Source organism: Eubalaena glacialis, chromosome 14, assembly GCF_028564815.1.
Source record: "Eubalaena glacialis isolate mEubGla1 chromosome 14, mEubGla1.1.hap2.+ XY, whole genome shotgun sequence".
Classification (NCBI taxonomy): Eukaryota; Metazoa; Chordata; class Mammalia; order Artiodactyla; family Balaenidae; genus Eubalaena; species Eubalaena glacialis.
The window spans coordinates 25115331-25129259 of record NC_083729.1 but is presented as its reverse complement, the minus strand read 5'-3'; the positions used below and the strand labels follow the sequence as shown (position 1 = coordinate 25129259).

Genomic DNA, 13929 nt, shown 5'->3' with positions numbered 1-13929 from the left:
TCTCCCCTCTTGCGTCTCTCAGCTTGTCCTGCCTCTTGGCCTGTCTAGAGAAGTTGCATCTGCCCCTCAGACCCCTTCATGTGACTCGTTCACCTTCTCTCCTGCCCCTACCTCTCTGTCTCTGAGAGGCCATATCAAGCCGATTAAGTAGGTGTTACTATTATCCTCGTTTTGCAGATGATGAACCTGAGACCTGGAGAGATTATCCAAGGTCATACGCTAGTAAGTGAGGAAGGCAGGATTTGGAAACCTGGCTCCACAGCTCTGCTCGAGCTACTGCTGCCGCTGGGGTCATGGCTCGTTCCGGGCCCTTTGATTCAATTTAATCTCGGGAGACCCCTCCTCCAGGTCATAAATATTAAAACGCTAGATCAGTTCCTCCTTGACAGGAGATAGCTGGCAGGAGCTTCCCCCTCTTGGCCAGTTCCCAGTGGCAGCCCCTGTGAGAAGGGAAACCAAGGTCACACCCCGTGTCGTGGGCCGGGGAGGGGGCAGACCAGAGAGTAGGCCCCTCCCCTGACACTGATGGGAACTGGGCAAGAGTATGAACGGAGGCCCACCCACCGCGGACGCCACACCAGACCAGGGGACACGCATGGCGCTGGCTTCCAGCCTGGGCTTCCCCCCTTTACTTCCCACCCCACCTCTATCCCCCACTGTGAACTCCCAGCCTGCATCTCCCTGCTTGGTCACTCCCCTCTCAAGGGTCCCCCTAGGGCCTGGGTGTGTGGCCCAGGGACACAGTCCATCCTGTGGAACGGACCCAGGGGAGAGAGATCCACGCAAGTCCTGAAATCAGGCTCAGGTTATCTGGGTGGTGGATTCCGGGGTCTTCAACATGTGGGGTGAAAGAGCAGCAGAGGATGGGGCTCGGGGGCCCTGAGCTCTGCTTCCAGCTGGCCACTGACTCTCCAGGTGGCGTGTCCCCGTGCACGTGGCTGTCCTCATTGTTGAAAGGAGACCATCCGACCATGGCTGTCCTCTGGCTCCAATGCTGGCTCACGACCCTGCTCCACCCCAGCCCCATCCATCCCTCACTCTCCCTTACTTCCCTTTGTTGGCTGATTTGTCAACCTTGGGAACAAAATATCTAACCTGAGTGTGTATTCAAGATGGCAGCAACCTGATGCCTTGGGTAGAAAGAGAAATACATCATCAGTTTGTAAATGTGTGAAGCCCCAGAAGCCTTCTGGGTAGTAAGTTTCCTCTCAATTTTATTGGATTCCCTAGAAAAATATTTGTGAAAGATAGAAGACAGATGCACCAATCTCACTGTATCCCAATTTAAAGAAAGGGAAAACATAAATGAAAGACTTTTTAGTGTGTCCTCCCACCTGGATCCCCAGCAGTTCAGGCTACTGGCTTGTGAAGGATGCATGCAGGCCGCTAGATAGCCTGGGTGGGTGAGATGAAGATCAAAGCTCTTCCCCAAACCCAGCCTCACACTGGCACCTCTCCTCTCGGTGAGTCTGCCAGTGGGACAGGTTGCCAGCAGTCACCTTCCCTGCCTGATACCACCCTTCCTCCCCGGCTTTCTCAGCACACCCTTGGGAATGGCCCCATCATGACTGCCTCTGCAGCGTCTGTCCTGGGAGGCAAAGCAAAGGCAGTTTTCCAAAGGAGGATCTCCAGGGCCGTCTTTCCTCCTGTTGGCATCCTCCACCATCACAGCCAACAGGCGGAGAGTAACTGAGCACTTGCTCCATGGTCAGCACCATTCTGGACACGTATATGTATTACCCTCCAAGTTCGGGGCTGCTGTTATCTTCATTTCACAGCTGAGGGGACTGAGGCGCAGAGTTAAGTAACTCACCCAAGTTTATGGGGTTAAAAAACAAGCGAGCCAGGGTCTTAGCCCCGGCAGTCACTCCAGAGTCCAACAGCCTGGCCCAACACCATATGTACTGGGTGTATTCTTACAACTTGGGAGGAAAGGACACGATGGGCTAGAAACAAAGGTCCCCAAAGTGAGTCTAGTCCCAGCTGAAGGAGAGGAGCGTCTCAGAGCCGCCCCTGGTCAGAGGGCCCCCACCAGGGCACGGCTGAGCTCTGTCCCTGCAGGTGATGAAGGCCCCCCGCACAGCCAGTCAGTGCCTCTGGGGGATCCCGCGGCCACACAGGTGCATCAAGAGGTCGGCTGAACTAAAGGTTCGCTTGAACCCACTCGTTCATTCCCAGCATCTTGTCTGAAGCAGGCTTCAGGGCGTGTTCGATGGACGAGGGCAATGCCCAGTGTGGCCTACGAGGTTTGAGGCCAGCCTGTGGCCCTGGACGCGCTTGGCTCAGATCCCGTCTCACCAGGGAGGTCCCGCATTCACAGTCAACCCCAGGGTCTGCCCCTGGCATTGCCCAGAGCAACCACTGACCTCAGTCCGCCTTCCATCCAATCGTACCTACCTCCCAGGGTGGCTGTGAGGGTCACGTAGACAATGGAAGGTGAACAATCTAGAACAGAAGCGTCCCTCGGCACCGAGTTATTTCAGCTGTCTAACCACAGCACAGCCAGCAGGGCTGCCTCCCATCCACTGTTTCTTCTCCGTTGTTTACTCTTCCCCACACGGGAGAATTTTTGAACAGGGAACTCACCACCAGCGGAAAATGATGTGTGCTTCTGCCTTAAGGAAAACACAGCCCCCTAACGTCTGTCCACATGGCAGTGTTCCTCTGTCCTCATCCAACCACTCCTCCTTCCCACGTGTTGGAAAAAGATGGTTCACGGAGACTCTCCTCCAGGGGCTGGGCAACGGGCTGAGTGCTTGACGTGCATCTGCTTGTTTCATCTTCACAATAACCCCCATTTCACAGATGGAGGAAGCGAGGCTTAGAGGAGTTGACCAAGGCTACCCAGGTCATATGCTAGTAGCGCCAGAGCAGGGTTCAGACACGGGCCTGCCGCCTCCAGATACCAAGCTCTTAAGACTAGGCCAAGTAATAAGAATTTATTGCATAGCACAGGGAACTTTACTCAGTGCTCTGTGGTGACCTAAATGGGAAGGAAACCCAAAAAAGAGGGGATATGTGTATACAGATAGCTGATTCACTTTGCTGTACAGCAGAAACTAACACAACGTTGTAAAGCAGCTATATCCAACAAAAACTAAAAAAAAAAAAGACTAGGCTAGGGTTTCTCAACCTCAGCACAGTTGGCATTAGTACCAGGTAATTCTTCGTTGCAGGGACTGTCCGTGCATTGTAGAATGTTTAGCAACATCCCTGACCATACCCACCAGGTGCCAGTGACAGCCCCGACCTAGTCATAACAGTCAAAAAAATGCCTCCAGACACCGCCAGCTGTCCCCTGAGTAGGTGGCTAGGGGCAAAAGCACCCCAGCTGAGAAGCAGTGCCCTTGCCTACTAGCGGTGGCTCTGGACCATTCTAAGATCAGCCCCTAGGCTTGGGCCCCAACTTAGCTTCATGCCTGCTCCCTTCAGAACTTTACTCCTTCAGGTATCTCCTCTTAAGAAAATCTTTCCTCTCTGCTTCTCCAGCCAGTGCAGGACAGTAAGCCCCAGGCTGGCTGCCATGGCCAGATGAGCATTTACTAGAGAGAAGTCTCCTCCCCCAGTGACGGGCCACTCCCGTCTCCCACCCACACTGGCAGCTCCAGAGACTTCCTCTGAGCACAGAAGGTCTTCAGGCTGTCCGGCCTGGACCATCCCCTCCCCATCATCAGTTCCCCTCTTCCAGGGCAGCAGCAAAGAGGCTGGAGGGCCAGGAATGGACTGCCTCCTCCTCAGCCCCTTACCAACCCTGTCCCAGAGGGGCGAGACATCCCACACCACCTCCAGGATGGCCTCTGGGTTAGCTTCCATGGATATGGCTGTGTGTGTGTGCATTGGGTTGAAGGCTGTGACTTTGCCAGTCCCCGAAATGGAGCCGTTAGTGCTCACCGATCGAGGCCAGGCCAGCCTGAGCAACCAGTGCTGCCTTCTTGAATTCATTTCTGACTCTGAGATTCATTTAATAAACCCATTCATCACCGACCATTCTGCAAAGCCTGACAGGCCGCAGAATAGGAATCGGAAAACCTCTCCTTGCTTCCTGCCCCACCTGCTCCCGTGTTCTGCTTCCCCCTCAACTCTCTTCTCTTGCATATGTGGCCACAGAGCTGCGTTCCTCTGGGGAATTGCAAGGCTGAATTATTTCGATGCCAGTAAAGCACCAGCTAATGGAAAGTCCACATAGTATGAGGGCTTCAATACCTGTCTGTGCCTGTGCACGTTCTCCCCCGGGCGTCTCGAGGTGGTTTCCTCAGAGCCCCCGGAGTACCATATACATTCCTTCCCGAAAGGCATTTGTGGATGGGGTGTCTCAGAGTTAAAAGGACCACCACTCCCCACCCTACCCCATGCCATCCTCAGCACTTCTGGTTTTTGAAGCCCCTAGGATATTAAAAAAGAAATGCCAAAATGGGCTACCAGAAATTGTGGTATATTTTAAGTTTTTATATTTAATCAGTTAATGCTTTTAACATAAAAAACACAAAGCCAGTGTATTGTAGTGATCATAAGATAATTACAGGGTTTATTTTTAAAATGCTAATTCATGGTTCACTGCAAGCTGTGTGGTCGGGTAGTGGGACGGAGCGATGAGCCTCATCTTCTTTCCACGTCAGTGACTGTGTGTTTATCCTCATCTCCAGACAATGCAGATGTCTAACACGGAGGCCAGTGGTACGGCGGGCCTGGGCAAATGGCCCCCTGGCAGCGCTGCCCTTGAACCTGGGCCCTGCTCTCCCCCCGCACCACAGGCCAAGGAATTCTCAGGGCTCACGCCTCAGACCTGTGTCTACCTTCTACATTACACTCCCCAAATGCGTAGGACCCCAGAATCCACCACCCTAATGACCCGAGCCTGATTTCAGGACTTGCGTGGATCTCTCTCCCCTGGGTCCGTTCCACAGGATGGACTGTGTCCCAGGTCCACACACCCAGGCTCTAGGGGGACCCTTGAGAGGGGAGTGACCAAGCAGGGAGATGCAGGCTGGGAGTTCACAGTGGGGGACAGAGGTGGGGTGGGAAGTAAAGCGGGGGCAGCCCAGGCCGGAAGCCAGCACCACGCGTGTCCCCTGGTCTGCTGTGGCGTCCGCGGTGGGTGGGCCTCCGTTCATACTCTTGCCCAGTTCCCATCAGGGTCAGGGGAGGGGCCTACTCTCTGGTCTGCCCCCTCCCCGGCCCCCGACGCGGGGTGTGAGCTTGGTTTCCCTTCTCACAGGGGCTGCCACTGGGAACTGGCCAAGAGGGGGAAGCTCCTGCCAGCTATCTCCTGTCAAGGAGGGACTGATCTACCGTTTTAATATTTACGACCTGGAGGAGGGGTCTCCCGAGATTAAATTGGATCAAAGGGCCCGGAACGAGCCATGACCCCAGTGGCAGCAGTAGCTCGAGCAGAGCTGTGGAGGAGAGTGGGTGCAGGGGCCACTTACTATACCTGACTTAGGATAACCTCTTTGAGCCTTACCTTCCTCATGTGTAAAAGGGGAATAATGACAACACCTACCTAATTGGAGTCTTGTGATTAAGTTAACATGTGTAAAGCTCCCAGAACGGTGCCTGGCACATAGTAGGTGCTCAAGAAATGTGAGCCGCTATTAGCCATCTTGTCATGGTTCCGACGTTACCTCCATGCATACAGGCGTCTTCCCATTGCAGCTTACCCTGGAGGAAGGCAAATGGTGTGCGTAGCATGGTGATGTTCACAAGGCCAGAAGAGTACATTTCCTAACGTTTTATTATTAAAAAAAAAACACAAGACTGAATAGATACAGAAATCGAACTCAGTGGAAGAGTATGAAGAACCCCCGTGTACCCATCCCCAGGCTTCAGGAATTCTCAACTCACAGCCAGTCTTTGTTCGTCTCTATTTCCATCCACTCCTCAGGGAGTACTTTCTGGTCTAGGTCTTCTCTCGACACCAACTGGCCTGGTGCAGGGACAGAGGGTCCACTGGACGGTAAGGGTGTTGTGGAAGAGGAGGGGTACAACCCTTAAAGGGGTCCTCTCTGCAGCTCCCTTCGGGGCATCCGATTCACAAGTCTTCTCTGCCCCATGATGAAGGCAAAGGACAGATGTTATCCCTGTTTTACAACCTAGGAAAAACCTCTTGAAGGTTCACGTTTGGCAACTATTACACCAGCATTTCCGCCCCTGATCGAAGAGCTGGGCGGTGGCCCGGGCTGCTTCAGCAGTTGGTTGCTCTCTGGTCTCTGGCACTTGAAGGAAACGTTCTTCCTTCCTCGTAATAAACCTCACCGAATGCCCCTTTCCCTTCGCCGCCGTCAGAACTCTGCATGTCCGTCCGATTTCTCAGCTGCTCCCCCTGCAGGAGCTCCGGGGCCAAGTGCTCTGTTCTCCTGGAGTGCTGGCGTGCATGCGCCCTCTTGGAATGATTTTATTTCTCACAACTTCCTTCTTTCCCTCCTGCTCCTCTGCCACCCCCTCCTCATTCCCTTTGCCCCTCCATCTGCCTCTTGTCACAACTGTCATGTTCTCAGGGCACCGATTTGGACTCCTTTTCAAAGAAGGGACATTCTAAAGACAGCTGGGGGGGACGGGGGGGGTGTGACCTACCGCGTAGCTGCATGAAATGTCAAGTGTGGGGAATAGACACCAATCCAAACGGAGAAACTGGGGACCATGCAGCTTGGCCGGGCTGTCGTTCAGTCTCCTGCCCAAAGCCCAGAATTGCTCCTTGCCTCTCGGAGGCAGCCTGCATGCCCCAGGCCAGGCCCCTTCTTGGGAGTGGGGCGGGGACTTCACCGAGGGTGTGACCCAAGAATCTCTGGCTCTTGAGTAGCATTTTCCCAGGTGACCTGTTGACAGTCGATTCCTGCTAGGACCCCCCAGTGCTTCGTACCAAGCTGTGCTAATTGTCACACGTAGGCATAGTAGTATCCCAGCAGGGGTGGCTTCCAAGCATCCTGAGGTGACCCTTTCTGGCCTCTTTCCCTCCAGATCTGGGCCTTCACATACACCCAGCAGATCCTGCAGGAGGAACTGTGCCTGTCAGTCGTCACCTTGTTCCCTGGCGCCCCGGTGGTTCTTGTCCTTTGCAAGAATGGAGATGACAGACAGGTAAGTGTTCAGCGCGTCTGCCCTGGGACGTGGCCGCCGGTGTAGGTCTAAGTCTCGTGTGCAGGAAAAGAGAGAAGCTTCAGAGGAGGAAGTGTTGATAAGGAAGAGGTCCTTCTGGTTAGGAGAGGGAGGGAGGGGCCTCTGATACCATCCGTGGTGCCCGCGGCAGCGATCAGCTGCCATGTGAAAGCCTATTGACCGCGCTGGACCTCAGCTTGCATGCGTATCTTGTACTGCCCTGTCTTGCTCCGACGCCCACCCAGAATCCCAGAGCAGGAGCACACTGGGACAGAGCCTGCAGGGCCACAAGGATGAACAAGACTCGAACCTCTGCCTTCGGGGGCCTTGGGCTCTGGCAGGACGTCCAGCAAAGTTCATAGCACTCTGGATGCACCTTGTGCCTAGTTTCTCTGGCGGCACGGTGTTGGCTCCACTCAGTTTCCTGCCAGCTGGGTCCTGGTGTTGGAGAGACCGAGATTCGAATACCCATTTTTAGGGCTCACTGGCTGTGTGACCCTTGGCAGGTTACTGGACCTCTCTGAGCTTCCGTTTCCTCCTCTATGAAATGAGGTTGATGACGCCCATCACACAGGGTAGCTGTTTACAGCAATTCACTGAGATGATCCATGATACCTGGTCAGTGGTAGTTCCCCAATACGTGTCCATCCCCTCCCTCCTTGTCCAGTGAGGTGAGGTCTGGGAAGCAGCAGCATGAGACCCCCTCTCTGCTTGGGCCCCTCGTGTGCTGAAGCACTTTGGAGGAGCAGAGGTTCGGCTTCAGGTGCTGCCCAGGAGCCCCTCCACCCCTCCTGCCTCGCCATCCCCCCCTCCTCATTCTCACCCACTTCTTCATGACGGTGCAGATACCGAGCGTGGATCATTTCTTTAGCTGCTCCTGTGACTAACTCGCTTCATATTTTCTGGCCTATTGCTTGGAAAGTTATTGCCTTCTAATGAGTTTTCCTAGCAAGCATATTGATTTCGCGTTTACTTTTTTTAATCCGATAAAAAAAAAAAAAAGAAAACCAACAACAATACCTGGCAAGGCAATTAGTTGCAGTTTTCTTCCTCCATGAGACCATGAAGTCAAGTCTCTGGATGACCCTAGCCATGTGGTGTCAACATTTCTGATTACGCTGGAACTCCCAATACTATTGCTAGGACCCAGGACCTTAGCCGGAGAATTCTGGTTCATCCTCTCCCCTCTCCATCTTCCCAGCAATGGACCAAGACTGGTTCCCGCATCGAGCACGTGGCATCCCACCTCTGCCTAGACACGGACATGTTTGGCGATGGCACTGAGAACGGCAGGGAGATCGTTGTCAATCCGTGTGAGTCCTCACTTATGAGCCAGCACTGGGACCTGGTGAGCTCTTGAAGATCCGTGTCGGAACCGGCAGGGGCCGTGGGGTGGCGCTTCCCCGGATGAGAATCGGACTGGAAACCAGGCTGCAGGAAGGCCCGAACTACTGCAGAAGCCCTGAATGGGGAGGCGAAGGCAGAGCCCCCCAGGACAGGAGCGGCTGTCAGGGAGGATGCAGGAAGAGATTGCGAGCCAAGAGCAACTCAGAGACAGACAGATCCCCGTGTTCTCAAGGCCGTTAAGTTCCAGTCCTGGCTGGGTCTGCCCCTGCACGGTATCTGGAGGCAGAGATCTGATGGGAAGTGTTGATGTTGTTCCCTGTCTTAACGAAAGAGGCCAGAGAGAACAGCCTTCGTCGTCACTAGGCCAGGACTCGACTGAGAGATGAAGGGCGGAGGTGCTTTTCAAAACAATTAAAGGAACCGTGGAAGTTCTGTCTGTGTCTCTCCTCCTTTGTTTCCACTTAGGTTAGCTCAGAGCTAGGCTGAGTTCTCCTTCGAGTCGGGGTGGGCAGTTGGTGGGGCCTTGTTGTGGGTCGACAACGAGGACGGGGAGATGGGAAACCTGCCCTCTGATCCTGAGCTGCCGCTGGCAGGCAGTGCGACCTGGAGAAGACACATAACTTTTCTGGCCCTTCATCTCCTGTTACATCAAGTGGGGGAGGCGAAGGACAGCAGTGTTTCCTACCTAGGGATACACAGTCTGTCTCATTTGGGGAAACTTGCATCTATTCAGCAGCCCTAGGGTCTACCTGTGGGGATCCCACTGCAGTAGGTCCAGGGCAGGGTCCAGGCTCCTCCCTGGTTGGAATCACTGCTCTAGGCGTCTCTGTGGGCCCTGATGGCTTTATAGTCTGTGGCCATCGGTGTGGGAGTTTCTTCCTCTAACAAATCCCCAGTGTGTTCTGGGAATTGTGTATGGTGGTTGTCCATTCTTAGTAACTAGGCTTTAAGAAAAGAACCGACCCATGTTTTTTAAAAGTTCCCAGAATATGCCTGTACATTCTCGGCCGAGGTAAGTTCACCACGTGCTGATTAGTTAATGGTTTTAGCTATCTATTGCCGAGAAACAAATGACCCCAAAACTTAGCAGCTCAAAGCAACACACATCTCTGATCGCACAGTTTCTACGGGGCACAGCCTCCCTGGGTCCCCTGCTTCAGGGTGACTTAAAAGGTTGCAATCAAGGTGTTGCAGTGGTTGTTGGTAGGATCTGGCTCTTCGCTGTTGGCCAGAAGCTGCCCTCAGTTCCTTACCGTGTCGGCCCCTCTAACCCAGCCACAAGCCAAGCAAGCCAGGAAGGCAAGAGTACCAGCAAGACGGAAGCCACAGTCCTTTCCAACCTCATCTCACAAGTTACCTCCCATCACTTTTGCCACATTCTATTTGAGAGAAGTGAGCCGCTCGGCCCAGCCACACTCAAGGGGAGAGGATTACACAAGAGAGCTGGTGCCAGGAGGTGGGGGTCATTTGGATCCACTTCGGAATCCATCTCCCATCTTACACCCTGAACAGGTGTCTGTCTCCCCTTCATCCAGAAAGCCTTCCGTGATGGCCACTGTTCAAGCTCATCATTAAAAAATCCATGACTGTGGACTACTGCAGACATGGAAAGTGAAGGGCTGGGCGTGCAGATCCAGCGTGTCCTCTGGTGGTTGCATTTGTTTATGCAATCCTCCTATTGCCTTCTTTAGTTACCATTCAGCTCTTTTGTGGGGCTGGCTCACTCCCCACTGTGGACAGGAGAGGAGGCCGTGTGATAAAGACATCTATAGAAGAAGATGTTCTGTTGGCTCCTCAAGCTACAGGTCCACTGGGTTTAAACCAGTTTTGCAGAGAAGAAAGAACAGACAGTTTCACCAGCGCCCTCTTCCCTAAATCGGGAAAACAGATTCTGCACTGAAATAACTAAAGAAGCTGGTATTGTCCCCATCTGTGTCCTTGTCTCCCTCTGTATCTGTGCCTGTCTGGGAGTTCCCTGGTGGCAGGAAAGCTGGCTCGTGACTTACTTTAGCCCCAGCACAGAATCAGGCACATCAAGCTCTCAGTGAATATTTTCCTACATGGGTGATTGGAAACACTATTCCTTGTCCAAGAGGAAGGGACATTACTCCTATTTTCCTCCCCCTGTAAAGTCACAGAGTATAGGTGGCCATAGGTCTCTGTTGAATACCCATGGAAATGGGGAAACAGGAATGGAGGCCTCTGCCCCAGAGGGACAAACATTTTTTTTTTTTTAATCTCAGCTGCTTAGATGTGGCAGAAAAGCTAAGGCTCGGGGATCCCACTGACCTTCCTCTTACTAGTGGAAGAACTTGGGACAGTAACAAAGACTCTGTGAAGGACGTGGGGGGTAGTTTGCTAATGGAGACGCCAAAGGTTCACATTTGGGCTGCAGGGTGTGCATCTTAAGACCTCCTTAGTGGAAAGCAGAACTTAAAAACTGATGCCAATAAGGATCACTATAACTGTGTAGGGTTATCCAAATACCCTCTCTTCACTAAGTTGATGGTGATGGAGCCAAAGCAAGAGTAATTTGTGATTTAAAAGCAAGAATAGCAGCAGTTCCAAAGCTCCACCGATTCAAGACAAAGCTGATGATACCTGGATGGGACAGCAACCTGCCCCAGTCTGAGATTCCTGTGTCCTGCAATTATGCAGCAGAGCAAGTGTGGCCAAGCTTTGCCGGGCAGTAAGGTCTTTTAGTGGGTGCTGAATTAGAGTCCTTGGTCAGCTCTGATCGTTGAGTTTGAATGCCAGATTTCAGGAACCTGGAACGGCTCACTTTGTAGGCCAACAGTATTGTGGGTGAAAGTGAAAGTGAAAGTTTGTCAGTGACATCAGCATATGAAAGCAGAAAAGGACCTACTCTCTTCATATCTTATGGGCTAGCAAGATAGAGACCCCAAACCCAGCTTGGGGAGTCACCACTCTGGAGCAGTCTCATCGCACTGCCGGGCGAGAAGGCGGCCAGGTGTGGCAGAAACGCCTCACCAGGGGTTGCCTCTGGCTAGTGCGAACAGACATGAGCAATATGGGCTCCTAAGTATCTAAATGGTGTGGTGTACGAATTAAACGAAAGGGAATTTATACATACGTTGTATACATTTGTGAACTGGAAAGAAGAGAGACAGGGGTTTCAGGCACTCTCCAGTACCTGGATTAGAGTTGGAGGGATGATGGTGTTGAGTGGATGGGCAGAAATGGGAGTTTTTCAGTAGTTCTGGAGGCAGCATAGGTGGCCACGCTGGGTGCCATATTGAATCTGAGACTCACTCTCTTGGCAGTTTCTTTTCTTATGGACTGTGTAATTTCTCTGTGTGAGCTCATCTTCAGCAAGAGTTATTTCCTCTGGGCTGTGGAAGCATGCCTCAGAGAAGGTTCAAGTTTGCCTCTGTTGGGTTCCATTGAGTTCAAACCAGTATGTACACTGATTTTTTCCAATTGTAGTTTCCACACTGTGAAAGTTCAGTATGGAATTTGGACCCCACATCTGTTCTTGGCACAATCTTGGATTTTGATCCTTTGCAGATTATCTTTCCTCTACCCAAATTGTTGTCCTGCTCCCATGCCGGCTGGTAGGTGGGGTTTGTTTAGCCCTTCTGAGCACCCACTTAAGTGTAGCGTCCCATTTCTGGCCCCAACCACTCATGAAGCTGTGGTCTTCATATCTGCCTCCACTGGGGTGTTGAAACCCCAGTCCTGATTGCACAGATATCTGGCTTCCACTCCCTTTCAGCTCTCATTCACCATGCTGGCTTTGAATTCCCACTCATTTTTGGAATCTGGAATTTCTCTTTTCTTCCTTTCAAATGCAGCTGTGATTTCAAATTGTTTTATTGTATTTTATCCAATATTTATAGGTGTTTGTGGCAGGGGGCTTTCCTGTGTCAGCTCAGACCAAAATTCCTTAGTGCTATAATTAGCTGTCACCACTGTCTTTCCCACTGGCTCTGGGACCATATCTTAGTGTAGACCCTCAATAAATTTCTGTGAGTGAGTGAGAGAATAAGCCCGTGATTCTTTAGTACTACTTCCTAATTACCTCCTGGCTATAGCTACCAGACATTAGAGTTTTAAAAAGATAGCAAAGGCAGAAATGGAGGACCGAGAAGACAAATTTATAACAATGAAATCTCGTTATAATACACAAAGATTTAGGGATCATGCATATTTTACTTCATAATGACAGAGATTAATCCTGAAAGCGCTAACTAGAAAGAACTATCAGTAATGGAAATCTTTAACACTACAATAGAGCCTGGCAAGAGAGAGTCTGTTCTCATAAACTCTGGGGGATGGAGATGGGAGGGTAAGTGGGGAGCTCTCACATCTCCTCTGCAAGTATCTCGGGCATATTCACCAGCATCTGGTAATCTGAGTCCTGGCCAGCCTTCAAGGAGAGGCTCACCTTTTACCTGTGCTCCATCATTGTTTACCTGCAGTGCAGTTATGCCTCCTCCGTTCCCCCACCCCACACATTGTGCTCCTGGAGAGACAGTGCCCTGACCTATCGGGTCCCTTGGCACGTGACAGCACCTGGGGCAGCATCTGGCATGCAGAGAAGCACGGCGAAGGGTTGCATGAGAGGTCTGGCAGCCGTGCGCATGTGGTGGCCTCTGGGACATCACCCACGGTAGGCGGGAGCCTCTTCTCCCCAGCATGCAGAGCCAACCTCTCAAGCTCCCTGGTGGTCTAAGGTCTCAGGCAGCCCAATTCGGATTAGCAAAATCCAAAGCTCCGAGCGCTTTTCCATTTGCCATGGAGCCGACTAATTTAATGAAGCCGTCACAGAGCAAACCTCAGGGCTTATTGGAAAAGGACTCGAGCACGACATTATTTCACAGCAGTAGATTGCATCATTTTCATTTCACAGCTTTCCAATTGGAAATAATAAAGCAAAATTACAAACATAATGAAGAAAGAAAGGAGGGGAAAAAAAAAACCTTGGGTGAGAGATGCATCCTCTGTGCCATGAAAGGGCTGGTTACCTTATTCATTGGAGCCAGTAGATATTACCTGGCTTCACTCGCAGGAAGGAGCGCAGCCCAGGATGCCTCTACCTGCTGCTGAAGCTAACAGGCTGCAATAACTCACTGCCCAGCACAGCAAGGAGCCCTGAGCACCCCTGCAGAAGGCTCACTGGATGGCCTTCTGAGAAATTCCAGCTTCCAAGAGCTCAGCCCTCCCTGGGCTGGCCACAGCGCTGGGGCAAAGGGCTGCCATTGGTGATGGCCGGGCAAGGTCTTGGGGTGTTGGTGTGCACTGCACCTCCCTTCCCTCCAGAAGACACAGTGGCTTCACCAGTGGGCCTTCATTCATCCCCAGGTTGGAGGAAAGAATAGGTCCCTTCCTCCGTATGAGCTGAAAGCCAGGGGCTAAATAGGAGTCAACAGAGAGACAAAGCTCTTTCCAAAGCTGTTCTCATTTATAGCACTGAGGTGTAAGATCAGGGTGGGCAGCCAGCTCAGGTGGGCCTTTTATTCCATTCTG

The 13929-nt window shown here is 52.2% G+C and overlaps 1 protein-coding gene across 1 annotated transcript in view; it reads left to right on the top strand.

Annotated features, from left to right (window-relative positions):
- Window positions 1-8452, top strand: part of GALNT14 (polypeptide N-acetylgalactosaminyltransferase 14) — a 215447-nt gene extending 206995 nt beyond the window's left edge. The window contains exons 14-15 of the mRNA XM_061210706.1: window positions 6955-7074; window positions 8294-8452. Of these exons, the coding sequence (XP_061066689.1) occupies window positions 6955-7074; window positions 8294-8452 (279 nt within the window). The remainder of the gene's footprint in view (window positions 1-6954; window positions 7075-8293) is intronic.
- Window positions 8453-13929: the final 5477 nt, after the last annotated feature.